Consider the following 21,070-nt stretch of genomic DNA (forward strand, 5'->3'; position numbering starts at 1 on the left):
GAAGAACCTAATATTATATTTATTCCAACTTATGAGAAGCATAATCACACTTCCTCAAACTAATAATTAAGTAAATAGTGTGTAAACATAGTGTACTTAACCCCAGGTTATCAGTGTAGTACATCGCAAACATGTTGTTTCTGTGTCTCAGTCAAAGGTCCGTGTACGCACATACTTGAAATTAATATGTAGTTGTAAAGAAATAAACCGTTTCTTTTCTACCATAATATAATATTCTTCCTAATTCTACTGCTGCTGCTGGTCTGCTGCCTACGCCAATTCTACCCCGACCCCAACTGTTCCCACGAACTGTGGCAAAAAGCTTATTTCGATGTGGTAACAGCGTTAAATTCAAGAAGTTCAGGCTAATAGCACTGTAGGCCTGAGTGACCTCCTTCCATAAGTTCCTGGGTCAGCGACTGTCGCCTCGGGATCTCTATCGCACTTCCTATTCCTTGACGTGAAAAGTATAGTCACGTGCTCACGTAGTACTGAATAATAAAGTGTTGTGCAGACCTCTATTGAGGTAGCATTGCTATGTCACGAGGAAAGGCAACATTTAGTTTGGCTGAGAGAAATAAATTGTACCTAGTTGTTTAGTAAAATTATCACTATTACAGGGAAGAAATAGCACAATTATTACATGACAAAATTTGTGAGACTGATATGCTAAGTAATTAACATATCATATCAACATAGCTTGTTTATAAACATTCACTTCGCCCTTTGATTCGAACCCAGAGCAAAGATAATCATTATATTCGAGCATAATATTAGCCTGTTAGTGTAACCGTTTTAACGAAATACGCTAGTTTTAATGTTTACCTCTTGATATTGTACACATCAATATCTTTTAAATCGATTGCCATAAGAGGATTTTTCCAGTCAGGTTAGGTTTAAAATAAAATATGATTGTCAAGCCAAGCTAACACTGTACCGATTTTGACGTGACACACTGGGGTTGCATAATAAGCGTCATGTTTCGATAGAAACTTGATGTTCATGTTGACATTCCAGACTTTGTAATTGCAAAATATGTGCAGTTAGATTGATGAGTAAGGGCCGATACAGATGGACTGCAACCCGACTGCAATTTGTATGGGAACAGCACGACGACTGCAACGTGGGCTTGCAGTTCCCATACAAATTATTCCAGGAATATTATTTGGAATAAAAAATCATGATTACATTTATTTGAATAAGAATAAGTTATTCCCATTCAATGATGTCACATACGAATTAGTCCCGACCAAAATTATTTAAATAATTTTGACGGGAATAAAATCAACTCGGATTTATTCTTACGAATTCTTATTCAAATAATGATTTTATTCTTGAATGCCCAACACTGGTCTGTACCAACTCTAACTTGCGGAATCGTCAGGTCCCATAAATGTCGTTGTCATACTTTTGTTTTATTTAGTAGATAGATGCTGTCAAATCAATAATCTTATAAGTATTGTCAGTTTTAACCGTTTATTATAGTAAACATGGGCTGAATTATAAAATTTTCCATACCTGTCCTTGTGCAATTATAGCCAAATACAAACACGCCACCGCCACACACACTGACAAAAACTGTCTACAACCCATTATCACTTTTCACTTTACAATACCCAAGTTACAATAACATCCCCCACACGTCAAAATAGACTGTCTTATTCGTTTTTTTTTACAGCTAAATCAACGGTAACAAAATGTCATTATCAAAAACAGAATATAAAAAAATGCTAACACTAATCGATATTTACTACGGTCGCATCACTAGCTCGAAATAAAAAAGTTCGTTATTCGCGTTCGATTTTTAAATAATGAGCGCGCGCGCTCCGCGGAGTGGTTCCTAAGACTGGCTGGCATTTGGTAGTGTTGTGACTCCCACCCAGCATTCGTCCTTGATCGATACATTGTTCTATGGTAGTTGAGCATCCGTGGATAATCGCGAGTGCATAAATTTGCTGTCACATGGTATTTTATTGGTTGCAATCTTGCTTGTTATGCGCTAATGCGTTGATTTAGATCTAAACAGAGGGATTACCTACGTGATAAAAATAATGTGTTTGTGTTGTTAGGTCCATTTGTTGTATTAAATGTTTAATGAAAAAACCGGCCAAGTGCTAGTCGGACTCCCGCACGAAGGGTTCCGTACCATTACGCAAAAAACGACAAAAAAAATCACGTTTGTTGTATGGGAGCCCCCCTTAAATATTTATTTTATTCTGTTTTGAGTATTTGTTGTTATAGCGGCAACAGAAATACATCATCTGTGAAAATTTCAACTGTCTAGTCTGTCAACGGACAGACAGACAGACAGACGGACAGACAGACATACAGACAGACAGGCAGACAGCGAAGTCTTAGTAATCGGGTCCCGTTGTTACCCTTTGGGTATGGCACCCTAAAAACAGTTGATACACGTACTTGCACATAATAAGTAGATAGTTAATTTTGCTGAATATACCTATGTGGGTGACGGAACACAAAGCTAAACAAAAACACTTTTCAGGGTGCATTGCGTTCAAAAAATTGTACAAAAAGGTGAAACAAATATTTGTAGAATTATACCCAATTAAAAATATGGCTTCGAACCAGGTTCGAAGCTAGACATGAAAGAAAGATGATAAAAAAATCAGGGGAGCTAGCCAAGTCGACAATCGTGTCAATCGTTGATAAAATTAAATAATATATGGTCAAATTATTAGCGACTTTTCTTAGCTTCTGTCATCCCGGTACATTATTTCTGTTTGTTTGGCGTGACTAGATAGACCAAAAAAAAATCTGCAACGATTTTGACAATACAGACTGTGCAAGTGCTATTTATACGTCATAATTTCATAGAAATTTGGGCTATCAAAATCGCTGCTTACTTATCTTGATCTAATTCTAGGCGCCTATTATATGAACCTATTACCGTTTAATCCGAATGAACTGTATCATGTGAAGTCATGTCGCAGATGTGAAGTTGCAGTGATGACCTGATGACGCTGTGAGAAAATAGGTCAAGAATGCAGCTTACAAACGATCTTATTAACGATTTTTCTAGTTTCCCGTTTTTATTTTATTTGATAATTTTTATAAAATACACTTTTTGTTCAAGATTTTCCGAATCAGATTCGTTACTTCTAATAGAACTAGACAATATACACACGTGTCATTTTTAACGTGATAACGTCTTATAAATCGATGAACACCGGTAGCATGCACGAAAAAGTGTCACGTCGTGGACCGATCTACATGGTAACGTTGTGGACAGAGATTTCCATGGTAACAAAAACAATGGCAGGAAAAACTCCTTCCTTCTAAGAGCTGGTAAGTCTTTCAATCAGCTTTGCAAACATCATGATCTCATCGATATGTTCTGCGATAGCTTTAGTTTGATACGTAAGCTAATGACTCAGGACTTTTCCCACTGTTAAGTGTTAACAGTGGAAAAAGTTTTAACTCAACATTGTATCTCTATCCTGTTCTTTTTTCTCTCTTTTGTTCTTCTTGTTAACTGTTTAAACCAATTTTTCCTCTCTAGTAAGATAAGTAAAGTATATTTATAAGTTATTAAGTATTATTAGTTGTAATTTCGCACACCATGCACTTTACGCAGTTTCTATCTGTGGAAACTTGTAATTGGCTCACTGCTTCTATGTTATTACCTAACGTGTTACTTCAGCTGTAAGTTTTCCTAATAAAAATAAAAAAAAGACCGATCTCCATGGTAACGTTGTGGACAGAGATCTCCATGGTAACGTTACGGCATTTTCATCAATGTTTTCTTATGATGTTATCATACAAAATTATCGTCCGTAAACCGACTTTACAGACAACCATATTTTTTTGTTGAAAATCTAGTTTTGGTGCGTCACTCCCTATGGTACTTTTGCTTTTGAAAAATAAGTATAAATCTGAAGTATAACAAAATTAAAATATAAGTATTTGAATTGCAATGATGTCAAAGTAGGTAGGTATTCTATTATTTAGTAGTTGATATTTGCTAACTGACGTATTCAACTATTGTTTAAGTAGCTTTTGACCCCGACTGACGTTGACACTCGATGTTGATGTAACTTGGTTTAAAGGGGCACACTGATTATGAGTCCACCGGATGATATCAGCCTGTCAGTTAGAACAAAAATTTGACAGTTCCGAACAACTGACAGGCCGATATCGTCCGGCGGACTGGTAATCAGTGGGCCCCTTTAGCCTAATCTTCCAAAAGGGAGTGTAACGTTTATGAGTCTATTTAGATAATTCTCTTCGTCTATGTTTGAAATTAGACATTCCCTGGCCAAATTATATATTTTTGATTATTTTTCATACTCTAACCCTCTTGTAGCGCCGTTTTTCAACCTGAGGTAATAATAATTTTTGCCTAAACCATAAAGTAATCACCTAAACCGAGGATATTATGGGTTTATATCCGGATTATAACTCCTATTTTTAGAACATCAATAAAACCTCCAGAGTAAACAAACGGTTAATAATTAAGTCTCTTTTAACCCTTATATCTGTGGTATTTTGTATAAAAAGGGACCTTATTGTCGATGGCGCTTACACCATTATAAACGATGCTCTGATATAAATACAATGCCGCGCGACGCTGTGCGGCGTAAGCGCCATCGACAATAAGGTCCCTTTTCATAGAAAATGCCCTATGCGTCTAATGTTAGTTAGGTAGGTTCCGAAATTTAGCTTATACTTTTGCCTTTGGTAACTTTATATCATTCTCTGGATCAGCGTCATTGGAAATTGGCGTTTTGCCGTCCAAATTTAAAATATATCTGATTTTCGTGGGAAAAAAACATTGATTGACAATGACAACATTTAATTGCTTAATTAAGCATATTGTCTGTCACGTGACAAATTACAAATGACTAGCCATTCAATGCGACATTGAAATGTTATATTTACGATAAGAATTCTTCGTTGTTTGTTTATTCGACCGAAAAACTTCATATTCATAGCTTTCCAAGACATAATTTTTTTGCCCACCGTATTTCATACAGATTTTTGTATTTATTATGATGAAACTGGGAAATTGACACATTTTTCCATTTGCCGGCGGCACAGCACAAGTCTCAATTTATTAAATATACGCCTTTAATTCAAAATATACCTATATAATATTTATATTTCAATTTAAATATCGGTAATATTATGAGCTGGGCATAATAGTTCTCGGTACGGCTCAAGCCGTCATTTCCGACAATCAGAAGTTAATAAGCTTTTTCTGCCATAGTGTCAGTTTTCCCACGCGTCTTACGCACATATCACACAATGCATTCTTTGACTATCTCCACATACTGACACATATGGACATAATTGTTAATGGCTTATGCGAATTCTGACGGCAAGAGTCAGTGGGTCTGATTGCATGTTTAAACAGGCTAATGCTAAATTGTAGTTTTTTGTTTTGAATTTTTACACGTTTTAATCAAGGGCAAATTGTATGAAAAAACATAAGAAATAATTGCTAATACGGTTTAGTGCAGAATTTGGCTGATGGTATGAAAGTTGAAGACAGATAATTTAAGTATGAGCGAACGTTTCTGAGACATGGGGCCCACTGACTATCAGGCCGCCGGAAGATATCGGCCTGTCAGTTGTTCGGAACTGTCAAATTTTTGTTCTAACTGACAGGCCGATATCGTCCGGCGGACTGATTCACTGAGCCCCTCCGATTGACGGCGAAAAGGCGTATGTGACTGCTGTCATTAGTGCATTAGAAAAAGACACCGAATATTACAGGCAGACTGAAAATACAGTTTTGGAACAGTCATAATCATAATCAGTCTAGATAGAGCTCTGTACTGGGTTAATAAATACAAATTAATAAATAAATACTAGCCTAGCCTGCGGTGGCTGAACTTAGGTACCTTATTTATTCTATTATTTATTTCTAGGGCATTTATATATTTGTGTGATGAGCTATGTGTTCCTGAGTCATGGGTGTTTTCTATGTATTTAAGTATTTATATATTATATATATCGTTGTCTGAGTACCCATAACACAAGCCTCCTTGGGCTTACAGTGGGACTTAGTCAATCTGTGTAAGAATGTCCTTATAATATTTATTTATTATAGTTTTGTACAGATAAAAAGTTGCACTGACATGCACATGCACACGGTTGGTGAATTAAGCCTGTGTTTTGTTAGACAGTGGCACTAAAGTGATGTTTCGTACATTGCTTATTGCTTATAAAATGAGAAGTTCTAAAGAACCTTCTGTTTGAACTCAGTGACATTGACAGGGACAGGACCCGTGTTTACTACAGCAAACCGGGTTGAAGCAGATGGCCGCTATTGCGTAACGTCGGCGCGCGCAGGAGCACGTGATCCGTGACATTTCACCGGCGGAAGCTTCAAGAAAGGATTGAGCGAGGGAGACTGCTTATTGGTGTCCCGCTTGCTTTGAGCTTTTTTTTTCAAACAAAACTAAAACTGGCGGGCAGAAATTTTTTACAAAAAAAAGTTGTCATAGCTGTGGACTGTGGACAACGTAACGATTTTATCAAACAGGTTAATAAAATCAAAGATAGATATAACTCCGTAATAGATGGATACAGTCTAAGGAAAAAACGTGCCTCGAAAATCAAGAAAATTTGATTCTCGTTCAGAGGGCGCTAATAGCTTTGGCCTACTGTCGTATAGATGGCGTTGACGGTTTCGTTTGTTATTTAACAATTTTAACGCATATCAGTGAAAGAACATGGGTCAAAATCATAAAAATAATTAATGCAAATAAAAAAAATCATTTATCCATATTTAAATACATTTTATCGTATTTTTATAAATCTTCATTTTTAGTTTTAAAGTGTTTCGACAGATGGCAGTGTGAATTTACTGGGGTTACAAAATTTACTATGACAGTACCGCTATAAGTTACTCTATGATAAAATTCTCTCCCCCCCCCCCCCCCCGATTCTTTGCACCATTGCCACGTGGGCTCGACCCATTTCAAACTTTGTTATTTTTGTATTCGTTTAGAAACTTTAGGAAATAAAATAATCCATGTTACCCAATAATTTCGGCCATTATAGATGTCTGTAGATGAGGAGAATAATGATTTTTATCTTTCTATCTATAATAAAAAGTATAATAATTGAATTAAATAGGTAAATGAGTGTTGTCATAATAATATTGCCGCGGACCGCATTCCGCAGCCGGGGCATGTCATGGCTTGAATGAGTAATGCGTATCTGAAAATCGGTATTTCGTCAACTGTATAAAGGTTTGCGTAGACTAACTGCATTAGAACTGCAATATAAATAAGTGCATATTCACGTCATCTGAAATTTTTCATCTGTGTCATTCAAATTTAATCTGCGTGATTTTTTTTTAATTTTTTATATAAATTTCATACTATTATTACTAGATTTATTAATATTTACTAAGTATACAAAGTAAACAAATATCAAATTGTACCGATCTAAATCATCAGCTTCAAAACCGATAGGTATGGGATAAAATAACGAAATATATTTTTTTACATGTATATAGATACGTCATTATATGTATTAAACATTAAAGATATCTAAAATATTGATACGGTTTTAACATCCCCTGGCACTGACTAAAATAACCGACTTTGTATCACATTACATTTCAAAACTTTTTTGTAGTAGAAGAATTGCGTTGCGAGACTTGCATATTTTTACATGTAATGTTTTTGGTGGGATTAATATTAATCTAAAGCTCTAGCAAAATATTCTTTACTTAAGTAACTAATGCTAACTGTGGTGTTCATAAGTAAATAAATCAATCAGATGCGTTGGCAACACTAGTCAGGCAGTCATGGCGGAGCGGTGTTTCGAGCGCACTGTGTGGAACAATAATAAATTGTTTTATTTATAATATAATTAATCCAAGAGTGGTTAGATTAACGGATGTAAATCTAAACACCACACTAACTATTGTCATTTTCTATCAATTGTCATTTTGGCTAGGCTCCCTAATCCAGTCATAAAAGATATAAACGCGCCCATCATTATCTCCTTTGCATCGCTAGGTACTAAACATTAATTGCTTTACCTAATTCAATGTTAAGCTTGAGCAATCAAATCATTACATAAGAAATAAAATAAAAACCGGCCAAGTGCGAGTCGGACTCGCGCACGCAGGGTTCCGTACCATTACGGAAAAAAACAGCAAAAAAAATCACGTTTGTTGTATGGGAGCCCCATTTAAATATTTATATTATATTATTTATATTATTCTGTTTTTAGTATTTGTTGTTATAGCGGCAACAGAAATACATCATCTGTGAAAATTTCAACTGTCTAGCTATCACGGTTCATGAGATACAGCCTGGTGACAGACAGACGGACAGACGGACAGCGGAGTCTTAGTAATAGGGTCCCGTTTTTACCCTTTGGGTACGGAACCATAAAAACTGACAATCACCAACAACAACGATATAATCGAATCAAACAGATACCGATCAAAGGAAATTAGAACAATACTAATCGATATGTTGATAGATCTGTCTTTAAACTCGAATCGATTGTACAATTGATTCTATCGATCATAAATATTAAAAAATGACTTATGTTAATAACTAGATGCGTTCCAATGTGGACCTTAAAATTAGCGTCGTTGGCAATAATAACTGACCTATTTTAATCCTTATAACTACGTAATAAAGTGTATTGGACACTACAATGTAGTATGTTGGTATAGAATTTAGTCGAAAATGGTAGAAGGCGAGTTTGTATCTAGAATCGATTTGTTTGACGTGTGCATACGATCGAATGGTGATAGTGATAGTTGTTCCGGTTTATTAGATTGTGAAAGACTTCGAGATGATTCAAGAATGGTACAATTTCAAAGTAACTTTTTGCAATAATAGAAATGATACGATTCATACGGTCTTTTATTTTGGCCTTTAGGTAGAACAAATTTAATCCCATAAATGACTTGTAAACAAGGGAAAGAAGTTTTTTACATAAAGTGACAGTACTTTTTACAACGTGTTCCATTTTTAGGATCCCATAAAGGCCATAATTAGTATTAAATTCTGACAAGGAACCGAAAATCGCGAGAAATCTTATTTTTCCGTACGATGCCGATTATAACCAAATTTGAATGAATCCTTTGTAAAATACTTTAAAGTTTCTACTGACTCATGATAAAATTAACTGGACCAGGAAACATAGTTTTTAGAACATTAATTATAGTTGGTCAAACCAAATTGTCAGTAAATAACAACAAAAGAAACTAGATACTCATCCTTTTCTTTTGCGTGCTTAAGCTTAGTACTTTTGGCGACGTCGCCTTATAGGGATGAGCCGTCTGATGAAACCATATGAAACTCGGCGCCATCGGCATGCGTGTACGCAGACATAAATGTCGCACTTCAATAAACTGTGGTGACGAAGGAACGTGTGTCAGATCGTAAAGTGGCGGCCCGATTTCATCCCACATCCAATAAGATCGAAATAATCCATATAAACTGAAAAAGATGTCACATAGAAAAAGTGACCAAGTGGCCACTTCAGTGGCCAAGTTTCAAAGATTGCTTATACTCGAGAATTTGGGACGAGTAGCGTACCACCGTGGCCTGGTGGCCTAGTGGTCAGGACGTCAGCCGCGTAAGCTGAAGACGCCGGTTCGATTTCGACCTCGGCCACCGGAGGGCTTGGTCACTTTTTAGAGTTCCGTACCCAAAGGGTAAAAACGGGACCCTATTACCAAGACTCCACTGTCCGTCTGTCCGTCTGTCACCAGGCTGTATCTCATGAACCGTGATAGCTAGACAATTGAAAATTTCACAGATGATGTATTTCTGCTGCCGCTATAACAACAAATACTAAAAAGTACAGAACCCTCGGTGCGCGAGTCCGACTCGCACTAGGCAGATTTCCTTTAATATATGACATCTATCTCAGTTTATATTATTATAATAAACCTAATTTATAAAACCTACACTACTGGACCGCGACTTTCTTGGAGTTTGTTTTTCCTTTTATACCACTGAAAGAACCTCATACAACAGGAAGTTCATTCCACAGGTTGTGACTGTTTCTGACGATATAAGGAGTCCGGTGTTTAAGCGCTGAATTTCTGTTCACATGGATGAAAACTGAAAACAGAAAATGACTCTGAACTTGATTTAATTTTAACATGAGTGGCACCCCTTTACAGTGTTAATTAGATTTTAAGTAGTATTTAATTTTGTATGCAATACGGGTACTTAAATGCCTAAATAAATGCGATTTATTTATTTACTAGCTTTTGCCCGCGACTTCGTCTGCGTGGACTTAGTAACCCCAGCTAGAGTAAGAATAGCGCCTGGAGAAAGTCTTATAGCAATTATTCAATTTGAGCATATTATGCACACAAATTAGCAGACACTTCATTAATTATCTCAATTCCACCCCGCTTTTTACTTTCTTAAGGGATGATTTTCGGGATAAAAACTATCCTATGTCCTTCTCAGGGACTCAACCTATCTCTATGCCAAATTTCATCTAAATCGATTCAGCGGTTTAAGCGTGAAGAGGGAACACACAGACAGACAGACAGACAGACAGACAGACTTTCACATTTATAATATTAGTATAGATTCATCTAAATCGATTCAGCGGTTTAAGCGTGAAGAGGGAACACACAGACAGACAGACAGACTTTCGCATTTATAATATTAGTATAGATATAGATAGATAGTATAGATATAGATTTTTACAGGCGGAACGTTCGCGGGGGGGGGGGGATTCCCTGAAAGCGTACATTACGCGACCATTTATTATTTGGTAAGTTTAGTGAGTAATAAACTTGATTGTGAGTCTATAATCGACGAATAAACTTGGGGAACCAAATTTGGGGAATATTTGTCGAAACTTGCGGTTTTGTACTAGGAAACCGGTCCGAAGCCGAAGTGACTAATGGGAAAGGCTGACACAATCATTTAGCTTAGCGCCATTCGTAGTCATAGTTGTTTGACTAATGATTAACGATTAATTCACAGACGGTACAGTCTTGGACGAAAGTGTTAAGCGCTCATGCGTACCTATAACTAAATTTTGAGTACAATTTGGGGCTCTTCAAGGCAAGAGTTAATAGGTATCTCATAGGTAAGCGTGCTCCACCGTAGACCACATCATCACTTACCATCAGGTGGGATCGTGGTCAAACGCCTGCCTATTCATCATAAAAAAAAAACTGTAATGTAGCCACATATTTGTGAAATATATTTGATAATAATTTAAATTCAAACGGAATCTGATTAAAAAACATAAGAAATGCAGCTTCTTTCGAAAGAGTATCTTTTTCTTGTTCTTGCCTTTAGTTTAGTAAAAGTAGTAGTAGTAAAACACCTTATTGTACAAAAATAAACATAAAACAGGAAAAAACACATATCATTTGTTCAAAGGCGAACTAGTTCCCTAGTTTAATTACCTTTACCTATGTATCTCTTTCATTATTTTAAAGTAAAATCCATACTAATCCATACTAATATTATAAATGCGAAAGTCTGTCTGTCTGTCTGTCTGTGTGTTACCTCTTCACGCTTAAACCGCTGAACCGATTTAGTTGAAATTTGGTATACAGATAGTTTGAGTCCCGGGGAAGGACATAGGATACTTTTTATCCCAGAACTCACCCCTCAAGGGGGCGAAAAGGGGGGTGTAAATTTGTATGGGGAATCAATAACCGCTGAACCGATTTAGATGAAACTTGGTATGGGGATAGTTTGAGCTGTGGGAACGGATATAGAATAACTTTTATCCCCGAAATCATCCCTTAAGGGTGTAAAAAATGGGGTGGAAATGTATAGTATGGATCAATTTGGGGGTGAAAAAGGATGGATTAAAAAGCAGATTTGTTTAAGAATTAAGGTACCCAAATTACTAATTACACGCAGACGAAGTCGCGGGCAAAAGCTAGTAAAAAATAATGCTTAAAGGGGTAGTAGGTAAGGTATATTGCGATTTTGTTTTAAACTAATTTTATAATAAAACGAAGTAAATCAGGAACTTCTGTTTGCTTCCATAGAAAATTAGTTTCATTGTTATAGCACTTTTAGCCATGGAGACTATATAAAGGAGCCAAATCTCTATGTATGAAAAGTGTCCATCAAAAAACAGTAATTAGGCGGCGCCACCATACACCGAAATACTACCAAAAACAACCTACGTAATTTGGTCGGGTTATTTGTTGCCTTATATGGTTCATGTTATACTCATGTCCCAGAGCCTAACTAGCGCCACCGGAGAGATTAGGAACTATTATTTAAAGCTGAAAGCGGTCACTTTTGCAACAATTCTGCCATTTCTGCCATAAGAGATTGCGATCCTTTCTATACCATCCATACTTTTAGCTAAATGCCAATGTCAGGTAAACAAAACTGACCGAATTTGACAACACAATGATGGTAATAATCTTGATAGACAAGAATGGTCACCGATGATTGTTGATAAATGACTGACAATGATGGTTACAAGGAGTTCAGTCACAAAAGGTGCGAATGTTTGTATAACTAGTTGCCACTTCGACACAGTTCGTTCGGACAAAGAATGAGCGACGTCAATATTTAATAAAAAATTGGTTAATTATTGTCCTGCGTATGGATGGTATAGAATCGCGCTACACAACACGCTAGGAAACAAAAAAAAATCGGGTATAATATTAAACAATGTCACATGGAGACTGTATAAGGAGCCAAATCTCTATGTATGAAAAGTGTCCATCAAAAAACAGTAATTAAGCGGCGCCACCATACACCGAAATACTACCAAAAACAACCTACGTAATTTGGTCGGTTTATTTGTTGCCTTATATGGTTCATGTTATACTCATGTCCCAGAGCCTAACTAGTGCCACCGGAGAGATTAGGAACTATTATTTAAAGCTTAACGCGGTCACTTTTGCAACAATTCTGCCATAAGAGATTGCGATCCTTTCTATACCATCCATACAATGTCAATAAAATATACAACATACTATGGATGGTATAGAAAGGATCGCAATCTCTTATGGCAGAATTGTTGCAAAAGTGACCGCTTTCAGCTTTAAATAGTTCCTAATCTCTCCGGGGGCGCTAGGTAGGCTCTGAGACCAAAAAGTATTGTAATTTATAGGAGACTCTTTGACATGAACCATAGAGGTATAATAATGTAGAGATGAAATGGGGGAGTCGCAGCAAATAACCCGACCAAATTACGTAGGTTGTTTTTGGTATGTTGTCAGAATGGTTAAAACGTGTTTTTAATTTTGTCGCATTGCGTATGTTCTGTCCCTTACGGTCGCACGGATGCACATCTATATAAATACTAGGTGTATGGTGGCACCGCCTATTTACTGTTTTTTACGGTCACTTTTTGATACATGAAGATTCGTTTTCTTACCTCTACCTTCCATAGTCTTGCGGCCGTAGCCCGGTCGCATTTTTATCACCTGTCACCATGCCTGTCACGTTCTAACAAGTATGTAGGTGCGAAAGTGACAGGCGATAAAAAAGGTACCATGCTGCCACCGCTGCTCATGTAGCTTCAAGAACGGTATAAATAAACGTAGCTTATGCTGTCAAAATCCTTTCAAGCCCTCATGCTTTCATGAAAAGTTTATAATATTTGTTTTGCCTTATTGCAAAAGCCAGCTGGCGTGTGTTTGACATTTTTGGCTTTACATAGTGGCCAAAAATTTAATTTGTTCTTAAAAAAAACATTTCCATATAAAATCCTGCAATACTTCACACAGATTAGGCTCTAAAAAGCACCACGAAACGAGTTAGAGATTACATGGGATCTCTACATAAAAATGCACACCTTAAAATGCTTTTGTACCCATTATTTAATTTGACATACTTAAACCTAAAAGACCTATGAATATAAATAATATAAATACCTATTTCATTCCATTTGGAGTTGAAACTCTAGATCCATGGGGTCCCAGCGCGCATAAGTTGTTTACAGAAATCGCGAAGCGTCTGGTTGACGTAACTGGTGACCGAAGAGCTGGCGGCTTCCTCGCACAACGTATCAGCATTGCGATACAGCGGGGAAATGCCGCCAGCATCCTTGGTACAATGCCTCAAGGGCCTATTTTAGATTTAAGCTAGTTATTAATTTCGTTTACGTAGTACCACTGTATATATCTTGTATGTAAATAAATAAAGTTAAAGACCTATGTAACTCCGTATAGGATGAATAGTCTAAGAAAAAATAATCTATTCTCGGCTAGATGGCGTTGACGGTTTTGTTTGCTATTTAAAAAATTTACTACATATCAGTGAAATCACATGGGTCAAAATCATATAAAAATTATAAATACAAATAAAAAACCATTTATCCGTATATATATATATACATATATAATTTTTATTTTTTTTTATTTTTAGTTTTAATCGTGTGTTGATAGATGGCAGTAAATTTACTGTGCTTAAACATACCGTCAAACTGAAATAAAAAAAAACTGAAATAAATATTTCCTGAAAGCAATTCAATTTGTTCTAATACTTCTAACAGTATACCATTACACAGCATCAAACTGTCAAAGTAATTACGTAAATAATTATTGAAAGCATTCTTTTGTGAGGTCTAGTCATGATATGCCATCACCTGTCTTGCACGCGCCGCGGCGCCACGATGCATCAATCATTATCATCACACTCACACGAGGACCCGGTAAATCAATTAATGATTGCGTGATTTTATTATTAGGCTTAAGTGTTTTAACGCAATTTAAGCTGTTGCTTAAGTTTATTACATCGATATGACGGACCGAGTCAATAATTTTGCGGAATGTGAGTTATAATACGTCTTTTAAAGAATATCTTGTTTCCAAGTTATACCTAATCTTCTTTTGTTTTTCGCATGAGCTAAATTAAACCAAATAAGTATATCAATATTCTGTTCTCGACTCCTTTTGACTCCTAAGTAGCGTGATAATTTATAAAAAGAAAATACATTTTTTGTGTCACGCCACAAAGTAGTATATAAAGGAAAAGAAGACATGCAGACATAAAAAAAACATTAGACGCTAAAATAGGATTAACACTTAATCCGTGGCGCTGTTAGCATTATTTCAACAAGTAATTTTTGTGTTATTAGCAACTTAAAAAGTTCTATAGTTATATATATAGGTATTTATTACTACGCTTCTTATACGACAAATGTAGTCGTCTGAAAGACGATTAAGACATTCATCAAAATCGGCACAGTAATTTCCGCCACACTGGTGAAACACATAACACAAACATAACCCTTCCTTACATACTACAATTATAAGCCTAGCACACAAGACTACATGAATGATGACGAAACACCGTGGGATTGTGATTGAAAATAATTAATTATTTATTATTATGTTAATAATGATGAAATTGATAATTCAATGAATACCTATATTAGGTAATTTGTACTTTTTGACATTTAGATTTTTATTCTAGAAAGTTTCTAGACTAGTATTTTTATACAATTTTGGTGTTTGACGATCCTTTTGTGAAATTCTTATTATTAAGTTTGACATATCTATGATAATTCAATGTTTTTAAGAACAATAATAACTGAATCAATAAATGGCTCTGATAAATAAATAAATATTTAAATAAATAAATAAATATTATAGGACATTCTTACACAGATTGTGTTATGGGTACTCAGACAACGATATACATAATATATAAATATTTAAATACATAGAAAACACCCACGACTCAGGAACAAATATCTGTGCTCATCACACAAATAAATGCCCTTACCGGGATTCGAACCCAGGACCATCGGCTTCACAGGCAGGGTCACTATCACTACCCACTAGGCTAGACCGGTCGTCAAAATCTGATATTTAGACTAAGGTAATATTTGTAAAACTTGACAATTTAAGTGCTTGTTGCTAGGCCTATTTGAATAAAGAATATTTTGACTGACTATAAAAAGTGTCCCTTCATTTCAGTGAATGCAGTGTAACCAAAGTTGTAGATGTCGCTTTAGGCATGGTCTGACCGAGTGCGCCTACGCACCGCCTTGTCTAGTCACAGGTACAGTCACCAGCGGTCGAGTCGCAGCTTCACATTATCTCCATTTTTAGGGTTCCGTACCCAAAGGGTAAAAACGGGACCCTATTAACTCCGCTGTCCGACTGTCCGTCTGTTCGTCTGTCCGTATGTTCGTCTGTCCGTCTGTCCGTCACCAGGCTGTATCTCATGAACCGTGATAGCTAGGCAGTTGAAATTTTCACAGATGATGTATTTCTGTTGCCGCTACAACAACAAATACTAAAAAGTACAGAACCCTCGGTGGGCGAGTCCGACTCGCACTTGTCCGGTTTTTTGTAGTCATTATGGGGCAACTCAGAAATCCCAACAAAAATGGCCATTCCGTACAAAATACCGAAATATGATTCACCCTAATCTATGAAACACCTGATATTTTTTTTATTTTTTATTAAATACAGCAACTATCCTTACAGGTAACCCTAATACAATAATAGTGCCTTAACCATAAATTAAAAATAATCCTTATTACTACTTAACTAAATAATTATAATTAAAAATTCGATATATTACAATCCCTTATTATACATTACACAACACATAATATATGGGTCATTCTCAAAAAATATGTTTACGGTTTTATTGCCGCGACTCATACAAAATGTATGAAAAGAGTCATGGTAATTAGACGCAACCGCAGAATGACCCATTTAATTTTATCAAAAAGTCTTAGCGATGGTATTTTCGCAAATAAAGAAGCTTGCTGGCCTCAGATGTACCTAAATAAATGAAAAATACAAAACATACACTACAGGAAACTGTATACAAAAGTAAGTAAAGTGACTTAGGCCAAAATTAAAGAGATTCATTAAATACCTAGCCTATAATTATCATTGTAAGAATATCATTTGAGTTCTTTGTCTCTGACTGTACAAGTGTGTTGTAAATATACATAGGTAATACATATTATGACGAGCAGAAGCTGTTAATATTGTAATTGCACTAATAATCGGAGATCTTGGCCTACTTTACATTTATTTATAAAACATGCGTACCTACAATTTTTCTTTTATTTTTTTAACTAGCGACCGGCCCCGGCTTCGCACGGGTTACACAAAACCTTTACAATTTATACAGTAAAACCTTCCTCAAGAATTACTCTATTGATAGGTGAAAACCGCATTAAAATCCGTTACGTAGTTTTAAGATCTAAGCCATGGAGACTATATAAAGGAGCCAAATCTCTATGTATGAAAAGTGTCCATCAAAAAATAGTAATTAGGCGGCGCCACCATTCACCGAAATACTACCAAAAACAACCTACGTAATTTGGTCGGGTTATTTGTTGCCTTATATGGTTCATGTTATGAGCCTGTCCCAGAGCCTAACTAGCGCCACCGGAGAGATTAGGAACTATTATTTAAAGCTGAAAGCGGTCACTTTTGCAACAATTCTGGCATAAGAGATTGGCATCCTTTCTATACCATCCATAATCTAAGCATACATAGGGTCAGACAGACAGCGGAAAGCGTACTTTGTTTTATACTATCTAGTGATGATATTTTTATAGCTACAACCAATGCTAAGTGCCAACAAGTGGGTTTTGACACTTTTAACGCAATGTTTGCCTAATAAAGACTAAAATGGAATGTCTAGGAGTATAAAGTAATGTGGGACGCACAATTATACAATTTGCTAATATATTTTATCTGAGTATAATAACGGTTTTTATATTAGGTATTAGGATTCCGTGGGTACTTTAAAAAAACCCTGTGTCTGCTTGTCTAGCCTTCCGACCTATTGAGTTGAAATTTGATAGACATAAAGTTAATGACCTAAAAGCCGGAGGTGTAATGGATTTTAAACATGTTTTGGGGCTGAATAATTAGAAAACTGAAATAGAAATGAAATAGAACATATCAAATGAAAGCCCTTGTAAAAATATTTAAAGATATTTATTTCTTATGCTTGGGTTATTTATAGATACTTATGTAATATCTTTATAATGATACGCAATTAATTAATGCTTCATTCTTTATTTGCACTATATAAAAACGATCTTACAGTCAAGACGCCATATTGGAGAAGAGCGAGACCTACCACAGATTAGAGTGACCAGATGCACTTAAGGCTGACATACACGGGTATACCACACTCTCCCCCACCAGTTTTAAAGAGTTATCTGAAATGTTACGCTATTTTACGCTAGAACTTATTTCTAAAACAATATAAACTTTAAGTGACTGTACTTAAGTTTACACTTCTTTTGCTAACTAAACATAAACTACTTTATATTATTGTAGTTAACTTTTTACATCATTCTTATGTTTACTCTTGGCATCACACATACGTGCACATCCTAGAATGTCCTACGAGTATCTTATTCTAATAAACTAATGCTACAATTCAACATTTGATTGACATGTCTCTTCCATTTACACCCCTCCACGTCTATGATATACGTCGTGTTGGGAATCGATTCCTCCACTATAACTCCTTGTATCCAAGGTTGTCTGTTTTTCCTATAATCCTTAACCATTACCTTTTCTCCCACCACAAATTCTATGTTTCTACTCCCTGACGCCAGTTCCCTCTGCTTTCCTAACATATGTTGAGCTCTTTCTGTAACCGGCGGCGGTCTAAGCAGAGCGAACCGGGACCGGAGATCCCTATTGTACATGAGTGAAGCAGGCGTCACTCCTGTTGTACTATGTGGCGTTACTCGGTAATCGAAAAGGAATAAATTAATTGCTGATTGGATTGTATTTCCCCTGCTTTCTTTAATTTTTAAGACATGTTTTTTGAATATGTCCACAAATTTTTCTGCGGCTCCATTGGTCGCGGGGTGGTATGGTGGAGTAAAGGTATGTTTAATGTCTTTTAGCTTACAGAAATCTTTAAATTCAGAAGATGTAAAAGACGGCCCATTGTCAGTTACCAAGTGGACAGGGTAGCCATGACGTGCAAAAAGACTATTCAAAACCTCGATGGTACGAGATGAGGTTATCGAGTTCATTTCTATAATCTCTGGCCACTTACTGTAACTGTCAACCACCACTAAGTACATTTAATTGTAAAATGGTCCACAATAATCTGCATGAATGCGGTACCATACAGACGGAGCCACCGGCCACGATTTCTGATGCCCCTTAGTGGGATTATTTCGAACTGAAAGACAAGCAAGACAATTATTTGTGATTTTTTCTATTTCTGTATCTATCCCTGGCCACCAGAAGTAAGAGCGTGCCAGCTGCTTCATACGTACAGTACCGAAATGACTTATGTGTAATTCTGATAAGGTTGCCTGTCTTAATGACTCTGGTATGATGATTCTGTAACCCCAGAAAAGGCAACCTCTGTCAAAACTTATTTCAGTTTTCTTATTACCATAGGTTGACAATTCTTTGTCTGTCATTAAGTCAGGCCATCCGTCCATGGTGTATCTTATAACTTTGGCTAATGTTACATCTTTTCTGGTTGCCTCTTGTATAGATTTCCAGTCTAAATCATTAATTTCACAATTTTGAATATAATAAATATTACTTATCTCTGCATCGGTACAAATAGGATGCATAGGCTCTTGATTTTTATTAATGAATATAGAGGTGCGTGATAAAAAATCAGCTGGATTCTTATCAGTTTTAATGTGTCGAATTTTGTAGTTGAATGCTGACAAAAAAATTGCATAATGTTGCAGCCTTTTTGCTGCCATTTTAGGAATGGCTTTAGTTGGGCCAAAAATGCGTACTAAAGCTGCACTATCAGTTTCCAACTCAAAACTCCTACCATATGTATAATTATAGAATTTTGTCACACCAAACACTACAGCCATAGCCTCCTTGTCTATAGTAGAATATTTAATCTCTGTCTCATTAAGTTTTTTACTTGCACAAGCAATTGGTTTTACTACTCCGTTCCTGTCTCTATTTGAAATTACTGCGGCCAAGCCTGTGTCTGATGCGTCACAACTTAGAATTAAAGGTAAGTTAGGGTCGTAGTGGGTTAAATTTTCCATGCTAGCTAGCTTATTTTTTATCATTACAAAGGCATCACCACATTGAGGTGTCCACTTAAATTTATTTTCTTTGGTACATTCATATAGTGGTGTCAATATGCTGGCCATGTCTTTTAGAAAACGAGAATAATAGTTAACTTTGCCTAAAAATGACCTTAACATTGTTACATTTGTGGGTGGTGTGGCCTGCAACAATGGTTCTATATTATCTTTATTTACCCGTATACCATTGCTGTCAATCGTAAAACCAAACACATCAATGTTTTTTTCAAAGAATTTACATTTTTGTATTTTTAACTTAAATTCACTTTGTTGTAGCCTTGCTAAAACCTTAGACAAGGTGTCTACTGCATCCTGGAGATCTTTACCACTAATATAAATATTATCTATAAATACTGCAATATTTGGAATATCTGATAATTTTTTACTCATGAGCCGCTGAAAAGAGCCCGGTCCTGTGCTCACACCATAAGGCAGGTAATTATACCTGAATGTGCCCACTTCTGTAACAATAACTGTACAATCTTTTGAGGCTTCGTCTAATGGTGCCTGATGATATGCCTCTTTCAGGTCCAGCTCGCAGAAGTATTTTCCATTATTTAGGGAATTGAATATTTCTTCTACATGAGGCAATGGAAAGTGATCCACCTCTAAATGTGGGTTGACAGTTAATTTGTAGTCTCCACATAATCTTACCGAACCATCTCCCTTTAAAATTGGAACCACGGGTGTACCCCACTGACTGGTTTCCACAGGTTCAATTCTCCCATTTTGTAAAAGTCTAGAAATTTCAGCTTTTACCTTGTCTTGGAGTGCAAATGGATCTCGGCGTACCGGCAGGCTCTTTGGTTTGGCATCTTTTTTTAATTTGAGGCTGATGGTTTCACCTTTGACATTGCCCCATCCTTCACTAAATACTTCTGCGAACCTTTTCTTTATTGTAGCTCTGGCTTCTGAAACATTGTGAAATTTTTTATTTACTGTATTTGTTTCATTTGACAATACAAATTTGGGCGGCCATAATCCAAACTCCTTTAACCAGTCTCTCCCAATAATACATGGTGTGTTCTCAGTAACAAAACTATTTAATTGTTTAGTTACATCATTCAATGTTACTGTCAAGTTATCTAAT

At 36.1% G+C, this 21,070-nt stretch overlaps 2 protein-coding genes across 3 annotated transcripts in view; one reads left to right on the forward strand and one right to left on the reverse strand.

The window, feature by feature from the left end:
- Positions 1 to 1,833, reverse strand: part of LOC134744598 (uncharacterized) — a 72,071-nt gene extending 70,238 nt beyond the window's left edge. For both annotated transcript variants that reach the window (XR_010128098.1, XM_063678458.1), the window contains exon 1: positions 1,519 to 1,833. Coding sequence is in view for 1 of the 2 variants with exons in the window: in XM_063678458.1 (XP_063534528.1) it covers positions 1,519 to 1,593 (75 nt within the window). In the remaining variant the exon portion in view is untranslated. The remainder of the gene's footprint in view (positions 1 to 1,518) is intronic.
- Positions 1 to 21,070, forward strand: part of LOC134744700 (superoxide dismutase [Cu-Zn]) — a 183,509-nt gene that overhangs the window by 65,776 nt on the left and 96,663 nt on the right. The window lies entirely within an intron of this gene.

This window comes from Cydia strobilella, chromosome 10, assembly GCF_947568885.1.
Source record: "Cydia strobilella chromosome 10, ilCydStro3.1, whole genome shotgun sequence".
Lineage (NCBI taxonomy): Eukaryota > Metazoa > Arthropoda > Insecta > Lepidoptera > Tortricidae > Cydia > Cydia strobilella.